General features: G+C 47.6%; 2 protein-coding genes across 6 annotated transcripts in view; both read left to right on the top strand.

Annotated features, from left to right (window-relative positions):
* FANCG (FA complementation group G) overlaps positions 1-6959 on the top strand; it is a 9552-nt gene extending 2593 nt beyond the window's left edge. For 3 of the 5 annotated variants that reach the window (XM_069088631.1, XM_069088625.1, XM_069088639.1), the window contains 10 exons: positions 221-380; positions 713-843; positions 2490-2636; positions 2924-3075; positions 4064-4130; positions 4654-4997; positions 5296-5384; positions 5630-5800; positions 6163-6286; positions 6369-6959. In XM_069088631.1, the coding sequence (XP_068944732.1) occupies positions 221-380; positions 713-843; positions 2490-2636; positions 2924-3075; positions 4064-4130; positions 4654-4997; positions 5296-5384; positions 5630-5800; positions 6163-6286; positions 6369-6477 (1494 nt within the window). In that variant the 3' untranslated portion in view covers positions 6478-6959. The remainder of the gene's footprint in view (positions 1-220; positions 381-712; positions 844-2489; positions 2637-2923; positions 3076-4063; positions 4131-4653; positions 4998-5295; positions 5385-5629; positions 5801-6162; positions 6287-6368) is intronic. The other 2 variants (XM_069088648.1, XM_069088657.1) reach the window with 2 other exon arrangements.
* A 2122-nt stretch (positions 6960-9081) lies between these two features.
* VCP (valosin containing protein) lies at positions 9082-26301 on the top strand. The gene is made up of 17 exons (XM_069088529.1): positions 9082-9360; positions 13767-13878; positions 14031-14203; positions 15436-15578; positions 16223-16353; positions 17015-17146; positions 18833-18935; positions 19810-19943; positions 20034-20169; positions 20454-20566; positions 21091-21255; positions 21346-21468; positions 21745-21957; positions 22152-22460; positions 22736-22891; positions 25182-25336; positions 25626-26301. Exons 1-17 carry the CDS (start codon positions 9344-9346, stop codon positions 25729-25731), a joined length of 2421 nt encoding a protein of 806 aa, XP_068944630.1. The 5' UTR covers positions 9082-9343; the 3' UTR covers positions 25732-26301.
* The last annotated feature ends 406 nt before the right edge of the window (positions 26302-26707 follow it).

Below are 26707 nucleotides of genomic sequence, written 5' to 3'. Positions count from 1 at the left end.
TTGAGTCCACCTCGTCCCGATCTGGGATGATAATATTTGGGGAGGCAGGGATGTAAGAGCTTTGGGCTCTGGCTGGAGTGAGGCTGGGTTAGTGAAAGGAGAGGAGGGGCAGAGGAGAGCTTCCCCCAGTGGCTCAGTGGTAGGGATTCCTTAGGGGAGAATTGGTGGCTGGATTTCTGGACCTTTTGGGGTCTCTGACTGCAGCTTCTTACCAAACAAGTACAAAGAGAGTGGGGTTCCTCTCCCTGAACTTACTGAGGATCTGCTGTCACTGCTAAGTGTGTGGGACCCCCCTGCTGAAGAGTTGGATGCTCCATTGACCCTGCAGGATGCCAGGAGTCTGAAGGAGGTCCTTCTTACAGCCGCTGCATTTCACCAAGGTGAACAGAGAGCTCTGTTTGTGCCCCTGCACCCTGCTCCAAGACATGAAAGGGAGTGAGTTACATATTCTCCTCCTTCTAGCCACAACAAGTTCCTCTTGCACAGTATATTCCCCTTTTCTTGCCAACCATATACTCTTCACCTGTGTGGTCAGTAGGAGATCTCAGTCTCTTTTGCAGCTAACCTCCCCATTTTCATTTCCCTTCCCTTTCTTTTTGGTAGGTCTTCATATGTGAATATCACTCTAACCTCCTGGACCCCAACGGTTCAGCTCCACCTCCCACCCCAACTCCAGCCCCTTTCAACAGATCTCCCTCCTGATATCTCCCAGGTCTTCGAGAATTTCATGCGGGGAACTTGCCATTAGCCTTGAGCAGCCTACAGAAAGCAGCATTCGGCCTGTGCCCCCGTCCTGTGCTGGCTCAAGTCCACACAGCTTTGGGAGCCTGCCATCGGAAAATGGTAATGGGAAAGGCCCTGAGTTGGGGGGGGAATGCTCAGCTTCATGTGGCACTGGGGGTTACTAGGCTAATCTCATTTCCTGCTAGACTAGGAAATGCTACAGATATACTTAGATTTTTTTAAAAGGTCAGTCTTTCATGCTGTTGTTTTGCAAAAGGTGGAGTGATATGGACTAGACAATAGTAGATGATAGGTGAATTCAGAACTCCTTGAATGGCCAGACCCCAAGTGGAATAATTAATAGTTTGATGTTTAAATGTGGAATGACCCAAGGATCTGTGTTTGGCTCTATGCTCTTTAACATTTTTATCACAATAACCTGGATTCAGGTGGCATACTTACCAGATTTGCAGATGAAACAAAGCTGGAAGGAACAGATAACTGCCACACTGGGTGAGAGTCAGATTCAACAAAATCCTGATAGATGAGAGCCAAATTTAACATAATGAAATGTAATCCTGTCGAAGGTGAAGTTTGACACTTGGGCCCAAAGAGTCCATGAGTTCATGAGTACCAGGTGGAGAGGACATGACTAGCCAGTGGTTTGAAAAGGCTCCTGTAGTGGATCTTTCCAGTCTTACTATACCCCTTAACACACTTTCACTTGCAGGTAAACTGGCCTTCTAGATATTCCCCATACATAACACATTTCACTGATAAAGAAGCTGAGGCAGATGGAGGTCAGGGACTTGAACTCAAGTCTTCCTTTCTGCAGACCCAGTACTGTAGCCAGTGAAGCACCTGTGTGTAGTTGTATCCCACCCAAGAGAATATAAATTCCATCCCAGCAAGGACTCTCTTATTTTTGTAGGTCCATAGCACCCAGCTCATTACCTGCATGTGGTGGGCATTTAATAAATGTTCATTGCACAACTCAACAATGTGATATGACATTGATAAAAGAGCAGATGCCAATGTTAGACCCCAGTGAGAGACTCATGGCAGCTAGGCCTTGGGAGGCAATGCCACCTGCCTGTTCTGGGCCTAGTTATACCACATCTAGGCGCCCTGTGCAGTTTGGAGGGCCATATTTTAGGAAGGACATTGATAAACTAAAAGTATCCAGAGGACATATAATATTCTGAGGAGGGTAGTTAGGGTGGTGGAGAGCTTCTAAAGAGACGCTGAAGGATCTGAGCACATGTAGCTTAGAAGAGAGCGTTCTCATGTGTGACATGACAGCTGCCTTCAGATACTGAAGAGCTGCTGTTTGGAAGAGGAAATAGACTTATTCTGTTGTTTTCTGGAAGGCAGAATCAGAAATACACGGTAGAAGATGCAGAAGTAGATTTAGGCTTGAATGGAAGGAAAAAACCTCGTCTCAGTTATGGTGGTCCAAAAATGGGATGGGTTGCTTCAGGAGGTAGTGAATCCCCCATCACTGACAGTGTTCAAGCTAAAGTTGAATGATCCCATGTTGGGTATGTTGTAGAGGAGATCTTTGTTCACATTTAGGTTGGGTGGACAAGGTGGCCTTAGGTCTTTTTCTGCTGAGATTCTGCAGGGAACCATATACTTAGGTGTAGGGGGATCATGGTGAAGGAAAGCTTTCTGTATGGGCTAGGATTCCTAGAGAAGGGATTCAGTGAGTGACTTGGGGTCCTGTTTTCATGTCTTTTTCCTGCCTTTTTCCTTCTCCGTCCTAGGGTCATCCACAGAGGGCACTACTGCATCTTCTTGAGGCTCTGAAAGCAGGTGCAGGCCAAGGGCCCCCTCTCCTGGAGGCTGCCCGACTCTATCGACAGCTTGGCCACACCACAGCTGAACTAGACAGCTTAAAGCTCCTGGTAGAGGTGTGCACATGGGCTCGGGGGTCCAGGCTGACACCCTGAATGTGGGCTTCCCCTCTGCCCCACTCAGCCTGGACAATCTCTCTCCATTTGTCAGACAGGGCAGGGCAGGGAGCCTGGGCGTTTGGGTGCTGGAGGGAGGCAGGGCTTCACTAGGAACAGAGGGAGCCCTATAGCTCCTAGGATTGGCAGGGAGCAGCATCCAGGGGAAGGAGACAGGAATGCAATCCCATTCTGTGGGATGGGCCGGTAGGATCAGGCCCTTCTCTACCATCTGTTGTTTCTCACAGGCTTTGAGTATCCCTCACAGCTCCAGACCACCCCTATTCCCTATTGGGGTAGAACTTGTGATCACTCCACCCAGTTCTGCCTCCTCTCTTTACTGTGGGACCCAGAGCCAGGCCAAGCACCTGCTGGCAAGCAGGTGTCTCCAGACAGGCAGGTATTGGTGTCTCCAGCTCCACTTACTGGGATCATAGACTGTCAGACCTAAAATCAATCAGCACCCATTAGTGAAGGGGTAGTTGCAGAGTCAGGTGCTGTGCTAGGTGTTGGGGGTACAAAGATAAAGGGAATTCAGAGCTGTCTGGCCCAGCCCCCTTATTTTGCAGGTGGGGAAACAGTGCCAGAAAAAGAAGATGTTTTGTTCAAGGTCAGACAGCAAGTTAGCAGTGGAACTGGGGCAGTTTTGTTCTGTGAGAGGCTGCCTCTGTCCACCCTGCCTCGAGCGTCTTCTCCCCCTGGCCCCTGCCCTCAGCCTGCTCACTTCATTGTCCTGTGATCCTGCCCCATCCAGTGTCAGCCCCAGTCCTTCCAGCTAAGGAAGTTAGAGACACAGACACCCACACATATCAGGAGCAGAAAGCGACAAGCCTCTCTCTCCCCTAGCACTGTGGGTGCCATAGTGGCTAGAGTACAGGGCCTGGAGTTGGGAAGGAAGACCTGAGTTAAAGTCCAGCCTTAGACTCCATGAATGACCCTGGGCAGGTCACTTAGCCTCTCACTGCCTCAGTTTCCTCAGGTGTAAAATGGGGACAGTAATAGCACCTGCTTCCTAGGGTTTTGGCAAGGACTAAATGAGATGGTATTTGTAGAGTTCTTAGTGTGGTGCCTGGTACATAGTAGGCATTTAATAAGTGCTTGTTTCCTTCTCCCCATTCCTCTGACCTTTGTTCTCCTTGCTTACTGTTGATCAATTAAATGCTAAAAAACAAAATGTGGGCATTCCTTCCCCCAGTGCAGAGCAGTGACTCAGAAATGGTGTCTGGGGGAAGAAAGAAGGGAGGTTATGGTCCTAAAAAGTCTGTGTAATGGACAACAGCAGTCACTGGGGCACTGGTGGTCAGGACCATTCCTGCTGGAAGGGTAGTGGGAGTGACAGAGCTGGGGGAGCGAGGGGGTAAACAGTCATCCGTGCTGTGGATCCTTAGGAATGAAGAAGCTGTGGAGCAGTACCTGGACCTGCTGGCCTCACTGCTGGATGGGCCACTGACCCGGGTGTGTGGTAGGGAGGGCTGGGCAGAGGGATGGAGGAGGGACTTGGATCTGCTTGATGGGCTGCTGACCCGGGTGTGTGGTAGGCAGGGCTGGGCAGAGGGATGGAGGAGGGCTACATGCTGGTTTTCATCTGGATTATAGCAGTATAACTCCATCTTCCTCTCCTGAGGTTTGAATGGGCTCTCAACCAACTAACCTACCATCCGTGGGGCACTGTGCTGTCTGGGGATAAAAATAATCAGTCAAATTAATCAAATCAATTAAACAATTTATTAAGTACCTACTATATGCCAGGCATTGTGGCATTGTGTTAAGTGCCACAGTGAATTAAAAGATCCCTACTTGAAGGGTGAGTCTGGGAAAGCTTCCTGGAGGGGAGTGTTGAGAGGAACTCAGGAGGAGGACTCCCTCAGAGGCTTAGAATCCAGACCTTTGTTCCTCAGGCCTCAAGGCCTGGGTCAGAGGAGAGAGAGTGTGGGTGATACCAGAGAAGAACCACAAGGGGTGGTGGGTGTCTCTTCAGGGTATGCAGCGTTCTGGGTTCCTGTCTGGTGGTTCTCAAGCTCCTCGGGCACCTGAGGTCTTCTTGGAGACGGCAGCAGCACTGATTATTGTGGGCAGATTTCAAGACTCGCTGACCGTATGTGAAGAGCTACTTAGCCGGATATCGCTTTTGGTCCCCCAGAAACTGTGGCTGCGTCAAGGGGAGCCTAGGCTCAGGCCTGCCCTGTCCTCAGCTCCATCTCTCTCTGGGAACCCTTCAGAGCATCTGTTTTGCCTGTTGTGGGCCTCAGCTGCCCACCTGCTTCAGGGTCAGGCCCACGCTGGACTGGGGGCCCGGAGAGAAGCCCTAGAGGAGTTTAGCAGGTAAGGGGGAGAATACTGTGAATGGGGGGTGGGGGGTGGGGGGCAGGGTGTGACTTTTTACTAACATGGGATTCTTGGGACTCTGGGTAGGGAGGTCTTGGCCCCATATGCTGCCTACTTCTTAGAGCAGGGTTCCTGAACCTGTGTCCCTGGATAGATTTCAGGGCTCCATAAACTTGAGGGGGAAATACATCTTTATTTTCATTAATCTCTACTTGAAAATTAGCATTTCCTTCCAGTCTTCAGTGAGCTGCCACAGGGATCCATGACAAAAAACACATTATATCATCCCTTTTAGGTGCCTTGACTTACTCTTCCGGATGCAGCCTCTGCACAGAGATGTAGACCAAGGTGCAGGTGGTAATGTAGACCAAGGTTTGAGTGGAGGTGAGCTCCAGTCTGATTCTTCCTTCCTTTCCTACCACCTCTGGGCTTCCTGTGGCTGTCTCCAAGGGAAATTCTGATACTGTAGAGGGGGAAGGGTGTCCTCTGCAGAGAGACTTTGCTAGGACGGGCAGACACAAATGAATTGGGAACAGGGACTCCAGAGAAATGGGGGGTGGGTTCTGGGCTGCCCTGGGAGCTTTCTGGCTATGAGGCAGGTTGCTAACTTGTTTGGGGGGGGAGGGTAGATGTTATCTCCAGCCATGAAGATGAGTTCCCTTCAGAGGTCTGCCTACCTATGAAGATTCTTCAGAGGCTGAAATCAGTGACATTAATTAGCCGAGGACTGGAATGGGTAGCAGAAGGCCAGGATGCCCGGGCTCTAAGGGATTTCCTCCTTGGTGTACAGGTTTGCCCAGGTATAGATGGGTGGCATGAAGGTCTCATGTAGGGTGTGCACATAGGTACATTTGGAGGGATGTGTAGTAGTGCCCAACTGTGAAATTTTTACATGTACAAGTATGTATGCTGGCATATGAAATACATATTTGTTTATACAGGTACTGTGCCAAGGTGTACTTTGCAGGTGTGATCACAAATATATGTGTGTTGTGGATATGTTTCTCCTTTGCCAGCTTGGGTGTAGGACTGGTGTGCTCTTATACCATTCATTGTGAGCAGGCTGGTGGAGATTTCTGAGGGATTCTGTGAGGTATAATGGTGGAAGTCATTTATGGGATCCCTTTAAAGCTAATGAAGATGGGCTATATGGGTGATGCAGGTGACCGAAATGCTTCCTTACACCTACTGCATGTCCTGTGGAGGCTGGAGCGTAAGGAAGAGGCCGTTGCACTCTATCAGAGGCTAGAGGCCCAGGCTAACCAGCAACAGGAAGACTCTGAGGGGTGAGACTGAGGGCTGGCGGGTGGACTGAGAGGGGACCATCTTGCCTTCGTTTCTCCCTTACGCTCCTCTCTTTCTCTCCAGTTTTCTCCCCCAGTACTTAGAGTCCTTTATGAACTGGATTCGAATCACTGATCAGGAGTCCTTCATGCAAGAGCTTCGGAAATCACTGCAGAGGCACCCGTGCCCTTAGCGGTTATTTGATCCTGGCTTCCCGGGGAGCTTCTCTGTCTGGGCCTCTCTCCTAGTTCAGCCTGGGGGAGTGCCTGAGCCTGGGGCTGGGACTTCAGTAAGGCTAGGGGAAGCCATGTCCCTGGTCTCTCGGCTGGTCTTTATGGTCATTCTCCTCAAAATGGAGGGAAGAAGAGGGGTAAAGAGATGAGTGATCAGGGGTCACTCTGTCTGGTTTCCATCTATCTAGGTGTCAGTCTTCTGTATTTTTTTTGGTACCTATCACCCCTTTCCTTTTTTCCAGTAAAATCTTCCATTGGTCTGTCTGTCCCTACTATTTGGCATATAAATGCTGGTCTCTGGACACCGGACACAGCCCTCTATCTGATGTGATGCATTCTGAGGATACTTGGGATTTCTTCCTTCACTTAGCTCTTGTGCATTGGCATTTGAGTGTTTTGGTGGTCATCAGTCAGTCAATACATAAAACTTGTATTAAGTGAACACTGTGTGCCTGGCACTGTGCTGTGTGCTGGAGATACAAGAGATAAAACAGTCCTTGCTCTCAGGGAGCCCACAGTAATGGGTGAGACGACATGCAAACAACTATGTACGGTTTTCCAGGATAACTGGCAATGTACAAGGCGTGATATTAAGAGCCCTGAGCTAGACCCTAGGGCAGTGCATGAAAAGGAGACGGGGGCCCTGTTCCCCCAAATCAGCCAGTCTAGTGGAGAAGACACAAGCAGAATAGAAGGAAATCCAGTGGCCACAGTAACTGATGTGGCGTGGGCTCTGGGAGCCCCCTCGAGCTCTCCTTGAGTCCTTGAGGTACGGGCTCTGGGAGCCCCCCTTGAACTCTGATTAAATCGTCCTATTTGATGAGGCATGAGGCTATAAGCCTTACATCATAAGTCTCTGCCAAAGACAAGTAAAATTTATTAAAAGTTCCCTTGTATTAGACACAGAGTAAGGCAGTGATAGGTCATTTCATGGCACACACATGGAGACAAGATGGGGTCTCATATACAGAAGGTTGTGGGAGAATCTAGGGGTGGTCTAGAGGAAGAGTTTGGGGAGGGTCAATGAGTGACTAAGGGCGGGAAGTTGCTGGAGGCTACCTGGAGACTACAGACAATGGTGGGCTAGGCTAGTTCAAGGGTGGATTGATATTTTGATAGGCTCCAGGGTGGGCAGTCTAGTAACAGAGGTTTGGGCCCAGCCACAATGTAAGGCTTTTTAGAGTTCAAGGGGGGTTCCCAGAGCCTGTACCTCAAAAGATTCGGGGCTCCCAGAGCCCATACCTCATCAGTAACCATAGGTGACATTTACACAATGCTTAGAGGTTTACAAAGCACTTTCCTCACAGCTCTGTGAGGCCAATAGTATATTGTCTGCTTTATGGATGAAGAAACAGCCTCTGAAAAGTGTGAGACTTCCCTATGGCCACATAGCTGGTAAAATTCAGAACCCCAGTATAACCCCCTTTCCATCTCACATTTCCTTTTACTCAGAACTTACAGTCACCGGGTCTGGAACAAATCCAATCTAGAACTGAAAGCAGGGTCAGCTGGGGATTTCCTGAGAGAAGAGATTATTAAGGAGGCAGCGTAAATGAGAGAGAAGCAAGCTCCTCAGGGGAGAGTGGAAAATGCAGGTGGTGACATCAAGGGAGAGGGGTAGTTCTCTAGAAGAGCTCCCATTCTTGGGACAGGAGTGAAGCATTAGGGCCTGGTTCAAAGGTGGATTGAGTCTTGGGACCAAGGACTGCAAATCCCAGAATGCAGTGTTCTGGAGGGGTAAGGGGCATGTAGTGTATGCTGGGATATGTAGTTTTGGGTTACCGTTCTCCTCGAGAAATAGTTGGTCTGGGGCGTGAGATGATAATTAAGGCCCTAGGAAAGTGCACACTGCGTGGGGAAGGATGAGGTGAAGTGAAGGGGGAGGTTCTGGAGTTCAAGGCGGAGCCGCGAGACCATGGGACTCGGGGACAGATCAGGGTTTGAGTGACGCAGGGGTTAAAGGGTACGTGGGCTTCTATAGCAATGAGGTCAGTGAGAGGCCTGGAGTGACTGGTTTTTGGACAGAATCGGCTTGAAGATTAGGGCACAGGGTTAGAGGGTGATTGGGAGTTTTGCAGGGAAAGCGAAGGCTAAAGTGCGACTTGAAGATGACTGGAAAGTGGGTGGGGACTGGGATGGGTGACGGAAATATGATGGATTGAACTGTGGGGTCCATAACCCCAATAGGGGAGGCAAGAGGACCCAGGCCATTGTGTTTAAACGTCGGCTGGGAAATCCTGGAGCGCTAACCCTCGGAGCCAATGAACTGGGGCCAAGTGGGAGAGTCCACTTCAGAGAAAGCGAGCTCCCTCCTCTCGCCTGTCCATCTGACGTCGTCCTTCCTATTAATTGGCTGCGCTTCCTAGTCCGCCGAGGAAGCGTAGCGCCGTGGCCAATGACCATTGCGTTGCCAGGCGTGTTGCACCCTAGGGGCGGGCGCGGATCTACGAGTGAATTTTATGATTGGGCGATCATAGCGGGTTGCCGGGGAGAGGAACGGAGGGTAGGGAGGGGGCCAGCAGCGCGGGCGCTGATTGGCTGGACCGCGTGCTTCTCCCCTTCCGATGATTCGGCTCTTCTCGGCTCAGTCTCCCTGAAGCGCCCGCAGCCGCCGCCGGAGTCGCCAGCGCTTCCTTCTCCCGAAACCGGAGCCCGAGTCGCCTGCCCTCCCCACCGCCGCCTCCGTGGGAAGAGCGAGAGGGAGCCCACCCAGAGGAACCGCCACCGTCCGCCTGGGAGAGCCGAGCCCCGCCGGGCCCAGCCGCCCGCCGCCAGCCCCTCGTAGCCGTTACCCGCGCGCCGCCGGCCGGGAGACAGGCGCGCGCCATGGCCTCGGGAGCCGAGTAAGTGTCTCCCCTGCGCGTCCCCTCCCCCCGCGGGGGCGCGCATGGGCCCCGGGTCCCAGGCCTCGGCCCTCGGGCGGGCGGCCGAGCAGGGTAGGCCCCAGACCGGGTCGCAGTTCATGCTGGGGATGGGCCGCAGGCCAGGCGGGCCACCTCACTCCGGCGCGCGTCCTCGAGCCCGGCCCGGCGGGCACGCGGCGCTGGGAGCCCCGGGCCCGGGCCAGATCCCGATCCTGCTGTGTCATGCAGGCCCCGGCGGCTCCCGTGGGAGCAGTGGGCGGGGGAAGGGATCCGGCCCCGCTGGGCCTAGCCTGGCCCTTGGGCCGCCGCCGCCTGCGAGAAGCGTTGGGCCCAGGACACCTGCCCTGCGCTCGTCCTCAGGGAGAGCCGCGCCGATGGAGGAGGGAGGAGTAGGGGGAGGATGGGGAGGTGTGCGCGGCCTCCGGGGCTTTCCTCGGCTGGAGTAGGTGGTTCCTCCAGGGCCCCGGCCAGTGCCGCCGGCCTGGGGGGCACAGGCCACGTGAGGGCTGGGGCTCTGGGGCAGATCCTGGTAGAGAAGTGAGAACCAGCCAATTTTGGGAAATAAGAGTCGGTGGGGCCGGGCGATTATGGAGGGCGGGGTGGAGCTGGACTTGACTGCCTAGTCAAATTTATTAACTCCTCGGGGGACCGCACGTTTGTGCGGGGCTAACGAGGCGTTGGGGGTGACGGGGAAGAACCTCCTCCACTCTGGCATTTTGGTGCTAAAATCACTTCCTGGAATTTTGACGGAAGGTAGATTTGCTGCTTTCGGGGGAGCGGGGTGAGCTGATAGATTGGGGTGGGGCCCTGCTTTGGCCCCTTTAAATGGCCTACTTCGTTGCTTCTTGTTATGCAGATGAGAAATCCGGTTTCTTTTTTTTCTGGGAGCTGCTGAGATTATTCCTTTCTTCTCTCTCGCTCTCGTTGTCCGTTAATGGTTTCAATCTTTAGATTTATTGCCAGTTGGTCCTGTACTGTCTGTCTTTGAATTCAGGCTTCTACTGGTGTTGGGGATGGAGGTGGGGTTCTACTAGAGCTGCCAGCTTTGTTGGTGGGAGTGCCCAAGGGAACCCGGCCCCCGAGGTGTAGGTTCCTAATGGTGAGGAAGGTAATCCAGAAGGATCATTCATTGGACATCCACATTCCCAGCCTGAAGTTTAGCACGTTAAAAGTTTAAAATAAATTATAAGCTCCCATGGCTGAAAGGATTTCCTTCTCTGCCCTTCACTGCTTCCAAGAGTAAGTGTATCAGTTTTCCAGCGTTGGGACTATTTTTAGTACTACTTAACATTTATATAGTCAGTCCTTTAAGGTTTGCAAAGTGCTCTTTTGTCTTGTTTTGTATCTTTAACACCTCCCACTTTGCCTTGCATGGAGTATGCCATTAGTAAGTTCATTGACTTGACATACAAATGTACATCTGATTTGATTTTCCCAACAACCCCAGGAAGGAGAAATACTATTAATTATCCTCTTTTTATCCATTAGGAAATAGTTCAGAATTTAAATTTGTGTTTTCCTGACTCAAGGCCGGTACTCTCTACTGTAACTCCCTATGTTTACTGCAGTTCTTCTGTTCTTTGCCCATTCTCCCTGAAGTGTAAGGTATAATTTAGTAGCACTCCTTAGTCACTGCAGTAATTCTCTATTAAATACTTTACCCCATTAGCATTTTCTTTATCACATTAGAGAACTTCTCGACTTTTTAAATAAACCTTTGGTTTTTAAAACATCACATTGCTCTTTAGAACCCTCTTCATATTTGTGGCTTGTATCTCAGGGTTCTCTTTGGTCCTCTGAAGTCATTCATAGAGTCCAGAGTGTGGACCCAGGATTACTTTGGTTAAGGTCTGAGTCAAGCTAAAGCAGATGGAGGATGACACAGCATGGTAAAAAAGACAGAGTATTGGCTCTTAGAGTCAGAGGATATGGGTTCAAAATCTTGCCAATACTACTTACTACTTGTGTAACCTTGGGCTTGTCATTTAACTTCTGCAGGCTTTAGATCCCTCATTTGTAAAAGGGGACTGGACTAGATGACCATAGAACTTGGATCCTATCTATGTTTTAAAGAGCCTTCAGGAGTTAGCATACTACTTGACCTGCTGGCTTAATTGACCTAATTTTCTTCCATTCTGAGAGAGGATACCCTTGGGGAAGTCAGTCTAATCATCGGGTTATTGGTAGTTTACATCGCAAAACTTGCCCCAATGGCATTTTTTGCATTTTTAAAAATTGTGTTCATTCTCCTTGCCTTTTTATTGCTACCACTCTCCAATTACATTAGTAAGGCAACAAGATGGCTGTACCTTAGAGACAATTCACTTCTAGTCCCTATTGTGGGAGGGGCAGGTTGTGGGGCAGGCTGGGAAAGAGGGCCCTGATGGGCTCAGTGCCTGCTGAACTTTCACTGCCCTGAACTGGCACATAAATCGTGCTTGGCAGTAGGCATACTGATTCTTTATCATTATCATTATTTTCTTCTCTGGCTTTGAAGTATATTATTCACATTAGTTGCACAGGTGGGTTTTTCAACTGATGGAAATGATAGTGTTGGGTGCTTGTTGCAAGTGGAGGACATTTGGGGTTAAGTAACTTGCCCAAGGTCACACAGCTAGGTTTTTTTTGTGTGTGTGTGTGCTAAGTGTCTGAGGCCGGATCCGAACTCAGATCCTTCTGACTCCAGGGCCAGTGCTCTACTCACGGCGCTACCTAGCCGCCCCTCAAGTTCTGCGTTTTTATGTGGAAGAATTACTAGAAATCGTATAACTTCATTGAGAAGGAACATGTGTTTAATGTGAACAGACATGTTCTTATTCCTGTTATTAAAAAAAATTATGCTGCAAGAGACTTTTTCCTTCATCAGTTGGGCTTAAGGTTAACTTTCTAGTTCTTGATCAAAAAGGAATTGGTTGATCCTTCCCAAAGTCCTGTCCAAATTAAATCAAACAGTGTCCCTAAGTAAAGCTGATTGGTATTGGAGTTGGGCTTGGTAGGATAGTTATTGATATGCCCTCAAAGTTTTTATTTGAATTCTTATGAAATGTGTAGATTGCATGACTGGTTACCCTTGACAGCCTTGATTTTTAAGTCTTGATAAAAAGCAGAAATTCCTCACCTGTTTCTGCATTTCTTAGTTTCGACCACTTGACATTTGAACAGCTCCATTAAGCTGTGTCCTAGGGCTCAACTTCCTGTGAAGCTACTTTACTTAGTAGCTCTTGGTGGCTTGCAAGGTGGTCTTGTGCATCCAATGTGAACTTTTTTTCTGGAAACCTCAGACTTAATTTATTCTGTTGTTTTATTTTTTCACAAATTTGCTAATAATTTATATAGTCTTTGGACTGGTTATTACAGTTGTGGATAGAAGTTATTGGGAAAGACTTAAAATGGAGTCCTGACAGTAAAAGGCCATGGGGTATTGAGAATCTTTTTGTTGGGTTTAACCCTAGACAACCTGAAAGAAGGTTGGGGACTCTCTGAGACTTGGTGGAAATTGTTATTTTAAACTTTTCTGTTAGGAACAGAGGATTGTAATGAACTGGACTTCAAAAGTCATTAAGGCCGGTGTCATAATTTTTCATATGAGGAAAGTGCGGTCATAGAAGTTATGTGACTTGCCAAAGGTTACACAGCTTATGGAATGGAATCAAACCCATTATTTCTGATTCCAAGTCTAGTGTTCTATCATCATGTTGTCTCCCCAAAATTTGCTGATTTAAAGTTTTCCATGTCAGGTATGGATGGGGTTGGAACCCATAATCTTTGGTTTATGAGACAAATGCCATACTACTTGGCCACCCAAACCTAGAAGAGCTTGCCTCTTATATAGTAGTTATTTAAACAGTGTTGTGAACAAATGGATGTGTAGCTAACAGAGTACCATTATTAGCCTTTGATGCTACTCATAAAAATGTTTTCTTTTTTTTGCCCATGACTACTTTCCATAGGGGCAGTAATAAATATTTTGTCCTTGTGATAAGAAATTTGTATTCACTTCTCCATTTCTTCAGAACACCTAAGGTCTCTTATGTTCTTTTTCTGTGTTTGAGGCAGAAACACTCGGATATATATATATACCAGCAGTAAATTCACTGAAAACTTGTGGTGATAGGTTTTGCATAGGTTGGTGTTCATGATTAGTTTATGGGCATTAAGTCTCTTATTATGACTGTACTCTAATGTATTGAGGACCCCAAAGAGCTTTGTTTATGTGAGTTATAGTTGTCAGCATTTACCATATTAGAAATTAAAACATCTTAGTATTGTGAAAATAATTTTGACCTTAAAGTTTCCCTGACAAAGCTCTCAGGGAGCGCCCCCCCCCCCCCGCCTTGGGTAAAAGTGATGTGGCCTTGGGAGTCTAACTGATTTTCCTTTTCCAGTTCAAAAGCAGATGACTTATCAACAGCCATACTCAAGCAGAAGAACCGCCCCAATCGGTTAATTGTTGATGAAGCTATTAATGAAGACAACAGTGTGGTGTCCCTGTCTCAGGTAAATTTATATTGCTGATCTGTTTTATTCAGACATACTTTATGCTTTAATGGGAAAAGTGGTTAGCAGGAACATGGACTGCAGATAGTTGGACTACTGCTTACTCACTGGGGCTGCCCCCTACTGACCAGTGACTTTTATGCTATTTCTAGGCCAAGATGGACGAATTGCAGCTTTTCCGAGGTGACACAGTGTTGCTTAAAGGCAAGAAGAGACGGGAAGCTGTGTGCATCGTCCTTTCTGACGACACGTGCTCAGATGAGAAGATTCGAATGAACAGGGTTGTCCGCAACAACCTCCGAGTGCGCCTAGGGGATGTCATCAGGTGTGTGAGGATCCTTGGCCCTTAATGAAAGAGACCTGAAAGAGCTCTGGACAGTGGGGTGGGACTAGGTAGGCACAAGTTGGCCTATCATAAGTATTCCTCCCTACCATGGAAGGGAGACTTGGAGTGACTATTCAGGGTTTGGGTGTGTTCTTGGGGAATACTCAAGTGCCCTAAGGTCCCAGCAACCACTTGTGTGAGATTGGCTCCGGTAAATTCACTTACACCATGGCTTCGAGTTGAATGTCCTCACTATTTCATCGAAAACCAGGGCTTTGTGACTTTGCTTACATCCCCAGACTAATAATTTTTCTTGCAGTGTCTCTTCTGCTTCTGCTTGTGCTGAGGGTTCTGTGTTCTTGTGCTGGGTAGTAGGAAACTAAGGGGAAGGATATTAGCCAAGAATCTTAGGGATCTTGTGATGATAAATACAAGAGAGAACCCATGTATATCAGACTTTGACTCCAGGGAAGTGCCTTATGTAGTGCTGATCATGGATGATGGTCTCTAGTGACCTTCCCTTGCTTCCTCTTCTTTTCCAAACTGATTCCTTTTGTCTGATCCTTAGTTAAAGTCTTCTCTCACTGCCTTTTACAGGAGGGTTCTCACTGTCTGTGTTATTTCATCTTGGGTGTGTCTAGCTGCTTTCTCCTCACTATGAGTCTCATGTAATTTTTTTTCTTAGGAGACAGAGCTAAAGAGATCCCTTAGGCATGTTTCTGAGACACACATAGAATGGAGATAAATTTGTTTTCATATGTATAATGCCTGGTATCGGGGCTCTAGTTGTCATGTTTGTCTGACTATTGTTTAATTTCACCCCTTCTCCTGGCCCAAACTTCCCTGTCAAGTGAGGCCATGAGACACCAAGGGGAAGGCAGGGTAGGAGGCTAACATTTTGCTTTTGAAGAGCTGCTCTTCCCTTTTTCCCCATGTTGCTTTCCTTGAGTGGTAGTAAGAGTCATTATCCTTAAGCTGGGTCCCCATCTGGAATTTCTGGCAATCATTCTCCCCCTTGGAAACCAGGGCCCTGGGTGTGTGATGTCTTGCTTCAGCTCCTGCCTTTTCTCCTACCCTCCCTCCCACTCCACTCTCCTGCCTCTCTTCACCTAAAGCCATCCCTGCCTTTTCTCTTTCACTTGCCATCAGCTCTCTGTACCAGGCCCTTTCCGACACCCAGTGCTTGGGGCTGCAGTGTGGTGGGTAACGTGGAGTCTGCTTGTCGTCCTCAGCATCCAGCCGTGCCCAGATGTGAAGTACGGCAAACGTATCCATGTGCTGCCCATCGATGACACGGTGGAAGGCATCACCGGCAATCTCTTTGAGGTGTACCTTAAGCCGTACTTCTTGGAAGCTTATCGACCCATCCGGAAAGGTAAGTTAAGAGTTTTAAGAAATAAATTAGTAGGGCCATTTTCATAGCAGTGCATATGTTATAGGTAGGGTTACTTGGTGCAGATATCCGTGATCTCTAGAAGATGCTTAATACCTGACTTCCCTCTCTAACTTCTCACACTCATCTGCCCCCACTCACATAGGTATATCTTGTAACCCAGGAGAGAAAGCTTCCTCTTTTATTTCTCTTAGGCCAGGCTAGGCCTTGGTGGTGGTTGGGTTCCAGGTGACCCTCAACATCCTTCCTAGGTAAGGTTTTTGCCAGTTTGCCTAATTCTGATTCCTAGTGAGAACGTGATTCCTCCTGCCTCCATTATGTGAAACTCTAATACTGACCCTTCTTCCTCATTTGGTTTGAAGTTTAGACTGTTAATCATCTGTGGCAAAAACTGATCATCTATTGGAAAGACTTTCTTCTATACAGGGTACCCAAGTGGCAAAGAGGTTTTCCTAATTCCAGATAAATGTTCTGCCCCTTAACCAAGTGGCAGGACATGTGAGCCCATGTGCTTTCAAGGCTCTGGGTCCCAGTGTTAGTGGCTGAACTCACACTTGGTATTTTCTAACTTACTATCCAAGTACTGTTGTTACATATAGTAACTATATACTACAATGATCCTACAGGTGACATCTTCCTTGTCCGTGGTGGAATGCGTGCTGTAGAATTCAAAGTGGTGGAGACGGATCCCAGCCCCTACTGCATTGTTGCTCCAGATACAGTGATCCATTGTGAAGGGGAGCCCATCAAACGAGAGGTAAACTCCACCCTTGTGGTCAAAGCTCATTAATCTTTTGAGTGTGTAGGATGGTTTAGAGTGGGGTATTGAGGCAGCTAAGTAGAGAATTCATGTGAGTAGAATGTTTTTATATTGAGAGTGATATGGTAGCACATAGAAGGGCTGAAGAGCTCCAACCTCAGGTGTGGGCCCAAGCCAAGCTGCTCCTTGAGATAAGGATAGCCCTCTCCAGTATAGAAATAAAAGCTTAGGTGTGGGCCAAGAATCAGTAGAACGTAGCCTTTGGGGTTGATGGGTTCTTGTGCAAACCCAGCTGGATAGGGTAATTTTAGAAGAAACACTTGGGAACAGATACTCAGACCACAGTGGCAGCTTAGCTTCCCCAGGAGTGGTACCTTCAGAACTCTTGAGGTCTTTAGTTTCCCAGTTCTTAGCCTTTGGGTGATGCTTGATTAGAGTCGTTTTCATCAGAGAGTAGAAATAGCTGTGTTAGAGACCTTTCTCAGGGGAGATTTCCTTTGAATCTCTTGGATCCAGGGCCAGGATATCTTATGGAAATCTATTCTCCTTAAGGCCTTCCTTTTCCCTAAAATAATATATGCTCCTATATTCTGACATTGGACGAATTTGAATCTTTGATCTTGCTAATATATACATACACACACTTTATTTCATCCAGGATGAAGAAGAGTCTCTCAATGAAGTGGGCTATGATGACATTGGTGGTTGCCGGAAACAGTTGGCTCAGATAAAGGAAATGGTGGAGCTGCCACTGAGACATCCAGCCCTTTTTAAAGCCATTGGTGTAAAGGTATTTGACCTTCGGCTTCAGATAAGGTCCTGCCCAAGAAGAACATTAGGAAGAGAGCTTTTTAAAGTCATACTTTGTGAAGGAAGAATGGAAAGTAAGGGGAGAGTGAAAAATAGTTAACAATGCCTTGATATCATTGTAGGGGGATAGTGAGTGGTATCCCATAGAAGGAGTACTGTGCAGTCATTTAATTAATGATTTGGGTGCACGTGCTCCTGGGAATCCTAGGTTCTGGTACTAGCCTGATTTTCCTGGTCTTCAGAAGGCAAATTAATTTGGTAATTAGAAAAGTGAGTGTAAAAGCGAGCATGCCAATTAATGGGGGGATCCCAACGTTTACACTTTGGGGAAGATTGCCTTGGAAGAGGTAGAGCATGAGTTCCTGAATTCAGATTACAAGCTGAGTCTGATTCTACACTGACCCTTTAATTAATAACCTGGCATAATATTGACGTAGAAGGAATAGGGTGAGTGGAGGCCAGGAAGTCATCTTTAGGTAAGTCCCTAATTTGAATGTTATATCCAAGTCAGGTCACTTTATAGGATGTGGAGGGACTGGAGAGGGTTTAGAGAAAAGGGTCAAAGAGAAGTACAGGAATGGGAAAAATCAGTCTAGGTTAGAGTTGATGTTTAGCCTGAAGAAGAAAAAGTTTAAAATTACTAGATTGAAAGTTACTGGAGTATAGGAAGTATGTTTCATTCATCTCTATATTCCTCCCAACTTTTTGCACTCAGTAATGAATGCATGTACAACTTAGTGACTGTACTATGGTATGTGAGTGGTTTGTGTGAGGGAGTACTAAGCTTTCATTCTCTCTTATCTCATGTCATGGAGAAGGAAACACTTAAGGGCAATGGGCAAGTCAGAGTTAACCTCTTTGAGTTTTGATTTTCTCATTGATGATAATGCAGGCATCAGGTGACCTGAGGTCTTCTCAACTCTTGTGAATTTTTTTTAATGGGCTTGGCTCAGTAGAGATTATAGTTGGAAGAATTTACCAAGGATGTAATGAACACTAGAATGGGACAGTGATGGAGAGTATGGAACCTTCATCCTTAGAGATCTCTAAAATCTGCTATTTGTTCGTCGTGATGTAGTCACCTTCCTGAAGAATGGGGATCAGGTGACCTTTTGGTTTCTTTTTTTTTTTTTTTTTTTTTTTTTTGCTTTTTGGGGGGCAATTGGGGTTAAGTGACTTGCCCAAGGTCACATGGCTAGTTTTTGTGTTAAGTGTCTGAAGGCCAGATTTGAACTCAGGTCCTCCTGACTCCAGGGCCGGTGCTCTATTCACTGTGCCACCTAGCCGCCCCAACCTTTTGGTTTCTTTATAGCTTTTGAAATCTCTTGACTAGAGTTTTCCAAAGTATTATGTCTTGCTTTTAAGGTTTCTTAACTCCTGAGCTCTCTTGAGATAACAGGTACTTGTGGCCCAGAATTTTTGATACCTTTTCCCTGTCTTCTTTCCCCTTCCAGTGTTTTCACTGAACAGCTTACTCCTCTGGGCTGAATAGTGAGTCATACTGTTGCTTTTGCTACTAAGGACTCGTTAGGTTTAAACTTTTCATCCTATCCCCAGTATGAGGAGCCTTTGCTAAACTTCTTGAAGACAGAGAGTTGAGGGAGGGAAGAGAACCAGTGTGGGTGCTAGCTTAACTCTCTTTAATCTACTTTGTGCCTGTTCCCAGCCTCCTCGGGGCATCCTGCTCTATGGGCCTCCAGGAACAGGGAAGACCCTGATTGCTCGAGCTGTAGCCAATGAGACTGGAGCATTTTTCTTTCTGATCAATGGTGAGTTACTTATCTCTTCCTTCAGCGGGTTGGATCTGACTTTAAGTGTTGCTTTCTAAATGTCCCCTCAGTACACAGTGTGCGCGCACACACACACACACACACACACGCGCGTGCGCGCGCGCGCACACACACACACACACACAGTTTTTCTTCTGAATCCTTCCCTTAAGTTTAGCTAAATCTGAGACAGAGGTGAGAAGCATTGGATCTGAAAGGGGATTCGGGGCATTTACTTCCCCTGGTGGGGTGGGAATGAATTCAGATGCCTTCCTTACCAGGGAAGGCAAATGACTGTAGTGGGTTATAGGCGTGCATCCAAGGGCTCTTTTAATTATGTTCTGTGTGTACTTCATAACTGTTTTCTATTAGAATTCAAGAAATGGGGCAACAAGTAGCAGTTTGGGGCGGGTGGGCAGGTGAGTTTGAATTCTTTCATTATCTGCCCCAGCTGTATGGGAATGCTGAGCTGGCTCTTTCGGGAGAGATGAGGCTCCTGCTCTGAACGTGCCTGAGGCAGGTCTGGGAGGCCATTGGGCCCTGCATCCTCTGAGGAGGGAGGGAGGGAGAAGTAGGCCTGAGGGAGTGGCCCCCCTCAGCAGAGTCTCGGGCTGTCTTTCTGGCAAGCAGATTGTCTGCACCTTGTCTCCTTTATCTTGTTTCTCCTGTTGTCCCCATCATCTCATTTTCAGAGCAGGGAGAGATGAGCAGTGTGGCTCTCCCTGAAGGTCTTGGCTCTTTACCCAGGTCAGGGTCTAACAGAGGTGGCTGCAGAGCTTCTCGGTTGTAACAGAGCCTGGGCAGGGGTAGTGGCTTCCTCTCCTTGGGGAGAAGAAACCAGCCTCATCCTTGCTTGCATGATGCATCTCTTCAGGTCCTGAGATTATGAGCAAGTTGGCCGGTGAGTCAGAGAGCAACCTGCGGAAGGCTTTTGAAGAGGCAGAGAAGAATGCTCCTGCCATCATTTTCATTGATGAGCTGGATGCCATTGCTCCCAAGAGAGAGAAGGTAGACTCCTCTAAGGGAGAGAAGACCCAAGTGAGGGGAATTGGGGTACAAGCTTGCCACTTATTCACCAGGGACCTTGTGCTTTGACAGACCCATGGAGAGGTAGAACGTCGAATCGTGTCGCAGCTATTGACTCTCATGGATGGTTTGAAGCAGAGGGCACACGTGATCGTTATGGCAGCAACCAACAGACCCAACAGCATTGACCCAGCTCTTAGGCGGTTTGGTAATGGCCCCTTGGCATTTTTGATGAATGCTCTTTTCTGTGTGATCATAGGATCATATGTATGATCTTAAGATCTGGCATGTTGGGCTAGGTAGTAACAGATTCCTGCCACTATTTTTCCTGAAGTTCCATTCCCTTTCCATATCTCCTCCCTCCCTACTCTGTCCCCTCCCCCATATCATTTAACAGTAGGGGTCCTCCCTTTTACTCATATTTCCATTGGGGAGGGGGCACATGTGGCCAGAGCCCAGTGTTGAGTTGTGCATATACATGCATCCCCACAGGTCGATTTGACAGGGAGGTAGATATTGGGATTCCAGACGCCACGGGACGCTTGGAAATTTTGCAGATCCATACCAAGAACATGAAGCTGGCGGATGATGTAGACCTAGAACAGGTAAGAGACTTTAGGGGGTAAGGAGAAGGATCAGGATCTGAGAGAGGGGAGAAGGGAGAGTTTGCTGAGCCCCAGGAGACTCTGTGGAGTGCTTACTGAGAGATAGACTGTGGTCATTAGTGAACTTTATGGAAATGAAAACAATTTTGAGGTTACCTTGAAATAAGTTAACTCAGCCTGGCTGTGTGTTGTGGGTAACAGTCAAAATAAGACCATGGCAAAGCCCCAGTCACTGAGAACCCTGACTTTGGCAAGTACAATAATGGGCAATTTGTGACTTTGAGAATAGAAAATTGAAATTGTGAAGGCAAATCTGTTAGTGCCGTGTGTCCTGAGAAGAGAAGACTAAGGCACTTCCTCATAGTGGGAAGAGCTTATGGAGGGAAATGAACAGGAGATTCCAGAAGGCTTGGAATTCATGAAGTATGACCAGCCTTCTCTCCAAACCTTAGCTGCACAATGAGGAAGTGAGAGAACCTCAGGTATGGAGGTGGACTCTAACCAGATTGACCTTCTGCCTATAGGTGGCCAACGAGACCCATGGACATGTAGGTGCAGATCTGGCAGCCCTCTGTTCAGAAGCAGCACTGCAGGCCATTCGAAAGAAGATGGACCTCATTGACCTGGAGGATGAGACCATTGATGCTGAAGTCATGAACTCCCTGGCTGTCACCATGGATGACTTCCGGGTAAGGGTGCTCCCTCATAATTCCTGCTGCTTTTCTTCTCCTTCTGTTCCTTTAACAGAGTCTTATTCCAGCTCTTCCCTCTTGCACTAGTGGGCCCTGAGCCAGAGCAATCCTTCAGCTCTTCGAGAGACTGTTGTGGAGGTGCCACAGGTGACCTGGGAGGACATTGGTGGTCTGGAGGATGTCAAGCGGGAGCTTCAAGAACTTGTTCAGGTGAGGGGGTCTTGAAGCTTAGGACTAGTTCAGAGTTCTACAGAATGGGAAGTAAGGCTTCTGGTACCTACTCCCCAGGATTTGTGGTAGCAGGTGAGACTATTTTTGGGTGCCTGGAATGGAACCTGGAGTTTTCTGGATGTCAGAGACTGGTGGTTTGAAACACACTGGATGTGTGACTTGGCTTTCCTCTTCCCAGAAGGGAAAGTGCTTATTGATTATACCTCTCTTCCTAATTCCTCATATTAAAGGCTGACTCTCAGCTTTCCTTTCTAGTACCCTGTGGAGCATCCAGACAAGTTCCTCAAGTTTGGTATGACACCTTCCAAGGGAGTCCTGTTCTATGGGCCCCCTGGCTGTGGAAAAACCCTGTTGGCCAAAGCTATCGCCAATGAATGCCAGGCAAACTTCATCTCCATCAAGGGCCCTGAACTTCTCACCATGTGGTTTGGCGAGTCTGAGGCCAATGTCCGTGAGATATTTGACAAGGTAAGCCCTGTATTGGATCAAGCCTCTTACCCTATGGATTTACAAATTGACTAGGTGGCTCGTGTTTGGACTGAATTATGAAACCATCTCAGCATTGCCTAACTAAAGCCATTGGATATGGGAATGAAGGACGGGGGCGGGGGAGTGCCCACCATGCAAGTATTCATATCTCTCCACGTCATTCCTCTGTGAAGGCCCGCCAAGCTGCTCCCTGCGTTCTGTTCTTTGATGAACTGGATTCAATTGCCAAGGCTCGTGGTGGCAACATTGGAGATGGAGGAGGTGCTGCTGACAGAGTCATCAACCAGATCCTGACAGAGATGGATGGTATGTCCACAAAGAAAAACGTGTTCATCATTGGTGCCACCAACCGGCCTGACATTATTGACCCTGCAATTCTTCGACCTGGCCGTTTGGACCAGCTCATCTACATACCCCTGCCTGATGAAAAGTCCCGTGTTGCAATTCTTAAGGCCAACCTGAGAAAGTCACCTGTTGCCAAGGTAAGTAGAGGGATAGTGGGAATAAATTGACAGCCATGTCTCTTTCCTACAGCAGCCTGATGTGATGAGAAAGTGGTTGTCCTCCCAGATTGTTTTACTAAAAGAACTATTTAGGCCGTATTTGGAGTGTTCCTTGGGTAGCCCTTGTGAATTCTGGTTTTGGAGCTCTGGAATGGTCATTATAGAAGGGAGAATTAGGGTGAACCAGGGGAAGGAAGACCTTCTCTTTGGGACTTGAGTTCTGGGTACTGAATTTGCTTTCTGACTTTTGGCAGGATGTAGACTTAGAGTTTCTGGCCAAGATGACTAATGGCTTCTCTGGGGCTGACCTGACAGAGATCTGCCAGCGTGCTTGCAAACTGGCTATCCGTGAGTCCATTGAGAGTGAAATTCGACGAGAGCGGGAAAGGCAGACCAACCCCTCTGCCATGGTAAGTCCTCTTCTCCAACTGCTTTTCCATTTAGCCAGGCTTTAAGGAATACTAAATCAGTACCATGCTCGAATCAGATAGAGGATGTCATTGTCATCTGTCCATTTCTTCCCTCCTCACCGCCCCGAGTTTACACTCTGATGGGGAGACAAGACACTTGATTTGGAACTCTTAATTCCTCTACTGAAAGCCTCCTTAAGTTTCATGCATTCTTTTCTTCTGTCATGCCGATTGCTTGATCTCATCACCTCCAGCTTCCTTCTCTTGCATTAATTTTCTCCATTTGACTTCCTATGAAAGCGCTGATCCTAAAAAAAAAACAAAACCTTGCCTTTATATGCCTTCAAGCTCTGTACTTAGCCCTTCACCAAACTGCTGCTATAGCTTCATTATTTACATGCTCCTCAACCCTTTTTACAGTCTGGTTTTCACCAGTGCATTTACTGAAATGGCTTTTAAGGCTATCAGTAACCTCATCACCAAACCCAGTGGCTTTTTTACTCTGCCTTTTCCTTGATCTTGATGTTGTACTTGACAATTGAACATGCCCTTCTTGATATAACTCCCCTCCTTCCATTAAACTGGACTTTTTAGCTCTCTTTGTTAGCTTTTTTCTCCTCCTTTAAATCATATTTCTCCCCATGGCCTTATCTGTACACTTTGCTTTGTGACCCTTGGCTACTTTAGCCATTCAGTTTATTTCAGTTATTACTTTTATTCAGATAATTCCTACATGTGTATCTTTAATCCTGACCTCATTCTAGAGCTCCATTGTAACATCTACTCCATGCACTAATTCGGTGTGGACAGAACTGAACAGCTTATCTTCCCCACCCCCACACACCCCTAAATATAGGAATATACTTCAATATATTTATAGCATCATCATTGCCCTAGTCAACCACCTCAAAACCTCCGAGTCATCTTTGATTCTTCATTCTCCTTCCCCTCCCACGTGCAGTTAGCTAAGTCATCTTGAACCCACCCCCTCCTTTATTTTCTCATTACCCACCACCCTGCTTCAAACTTCAGTGACCTCAAGTATAGATAGTTGAAATAGCTTTTTATTTGATTTTTCTTCCTTGAGTCTTGCCTCACTCTCATCTATTCTTCATACCATTGCCAAGGTCATCTTTCTATTACAAGTACCTGATCATATGTGGAAAAACAAAAACAAAAAAGTTCATCTCCCAAGTAAAGACTAAGCTAGCCTGTTATTTTAAAGCCCTCCATAGCCTGGAGCCAGTAACTTCCTGACTTCATCTTATACTGTTCTTTTCATAAAGTTCCTTCTAGCTTTTAATATTCTTTGATTTACATTATTTGCATACTTACTTGTAACCAACACATACTGCTTGACATGTCCCAGTTTCATCCTGCCCTTAAGTCACTGCTCAGATGCCAGCTTCTTTATGCAGCTCCGCAGCAGTGGAAGTGATTGCTTCTTCCCCTAAATTCTCTGAGCGCTTTGTTGTATTCTGCCACCTTCTGCCATGGATTATAGTTATTTTTGTCTCTGTCTTCTGTCCAATCAGTAGAGGGATTTTTGAGAGGGAACCTTGTGTGTGGTAAGAGTGTTGGCCTCGAAAGTGGGAAGACCAAATCTCTGAGTGGGACCCTGGGTGAATCATATAATCTTTCAGTGTCCCAAACAGCTTTCTAAAGTTGCAGAACATTTGCCAGTCTACATTGGTAGAGGGAATTTCTTCACTTTTTTTTGCTTTTTGGAGGGGGAAAAGTAGGAGAATTAGGGTTAAATGACTTGCCCAAGGTCACACAGCTAGTTTTTTGTGTGTGTGTTAAGTGTCTGAGGCCGGATTTGAACTCAGGTCCTCCAGATTCCTGGTGCTCTATTTACTATTTCTTTGCTGTCTACCAGTGAAATCATTAGTCTGGACCTATGGAGAACATGTTCTTCCCCTAAATTCCAAGACACATGAAGGTTATTTACCTGCCCAAATTGTAATTTAAGCAGAAAAGAAAAACAGATCAAGGAGGTATTAGACAAGTCTCTATGTAATGTAATGGACCACCACAGGCATTTTGGAGGATGTTTGGACTTCTTTGAAGATAGCATCAGGGATGATGCTTACACTAGGTACAGCATAGCCAGACTCTGGGGCTGATCTGTTCAGGGCCCACCTGGAGCCTGGGCTTATTTTGGGTCACCTCTTTCACCAGGTATGAGGTGCTCTGAGCTCTTTGGGGGAGAAGGGGGCAGAAAGGGAGAACCAGGCTTGGTGAGCCCTGATAGGCCTTAAACCCCTGCTCACATCTTTCTACCCTGCAGGAGGTAGAAGAAGATGACCCAGTCCCTGAGATTCGCCGGGACCACTTTGAGGAGGCCATGCGCTTTGCTCGCCGCTCTGTCAGTGACAATGATATCCGGAAATACGAGATGTTTGCCCAGACCCTTCAGCAGAGCAGGGGCTTTGGCAGCTTCAGGTAAGAGGGATGGGACTTGTAAAACCCAAGGTAGGGTACTTGGGGATGGTTTATAGACATTAGTCTACGTTGGGAGGGAAAAAGGAAAGTAGACCAGCTAAAGAGAAGTGGGATAGCATCTGTCTGCTTGGGAGTTGGTCATGCTGGGCAGGGGCCCAGTGGAAGGAACTGGGCCCCAAATACCTCTAATTCTCCCTCTCCTGTGACCTTCAGCAAGCTCCTTACCCTCCTAGGGGGGAGGGAGGAGGCTGCCTGTGACTAGGTCCTAATGAACCTCTCTGGCCCGCAGATTCCCCTCAGGGAACCAGGGCGGGGCTGGCCCCAGCCAGGGCAGTGGTGGAGGCACCGGAGGCAACGTGTACACGGAAGACAATGACGATGACCTGTATGGCTAAGCGGGCAGCGGCTGGCCACGGAGCAAGCTGGCCAGGCCTCGGTCCCCAGGGGAGGGAGGCTCTTGCCTGAGAGGGACCGGGGGCACCCGGGGCCTGCTCCATTCCTCAGTCCGAACAGTTAAGCTGCAGTCAGACTCTGGACAGGGGGTTTCTGTTGCAAAAAATACAAAACAAAAGCGATAAAAATAAAAGCGATTTTCATTTGGGAGGTGGAGAGTGAATTACCAACAGGGAATCGGGGCCTTGAGCCTGCGCCATTTCTGTTGTAGTTTTGGGGGAGGGGTACAGCGGGCGGGTGGCCTGTGTGAGGCGTGATCAAGGGAGCCAGCGTCCAGCCCCCAGCAGTAATAAAAGCACCTGAACTTCACTCCATGCTGCCCATGCTGTCCCTTCTTTCCCCGTCCACTCCAGGATAAGGGCCACAGCTGCTGGGTGTTTACATAGTGAGTAGGTTCATTTTATTTTACATGCTTTTGAGTTAATGTTGGAAAAATAAATTAACTAATCACAAGCAGTTTCTAAACCAAAAACATGTTGTAAAAGGACAAATAAACGTTGGGTCAAAACAGAGCCTGAGTTCTGGCCCCTGCTCCTCCTTCTTTTCCCCTGGCAGCTTCTTTTCTGGTATCTTCCTTGACCTATACATGTAGGGAGGGAGGGTACCAAGGCAGTGCCGCAAACCCAGGCAAGACTTGGGAAGAACTTCCCATAGCTGTTTTTGTCTTCTCATTCCACTTGGCTGGGGTTGGAGGGACAACTGTGACTCATTCAGCCATCATTCCTCCCCTGCCTGATCTGTGAAAGAGCTGGTTTTTGAAGTATTAGCAAATGACCCTCTCTTGTTCCATTGTCTATATTTCCCTGAGGAATCTAGGGTCTACTCCTTAAGAGAATGAGCCTCAATAGTGGAGGTGGACCACTGTTAGGGATCAATGCATTATGTTCTTTTCCCTTGTCCCTTCCTCCTCCCCAATTA

This window comes from Petaurus breviceps, unplaced genomic scaffold (assembly GCF_028583685.1).
Source record: "Petaurus breviceps papuanus isolate PSGF00001 unplaced genomic scaffold, PetGlider_PUasm1.0 120, whole genome shotgun sequence".
Classification (NCBI taxonomy): Eukaryota; Metazoa; Chordata; class Mammalia; order Diprotodontia; family Petauridae; genus Petaurus; species Petaurus breviceps.
Note: the sequence above shows the minus strand (reverse complement) of the source record. Positions and strands in the feature narration are given on the sequence as shown.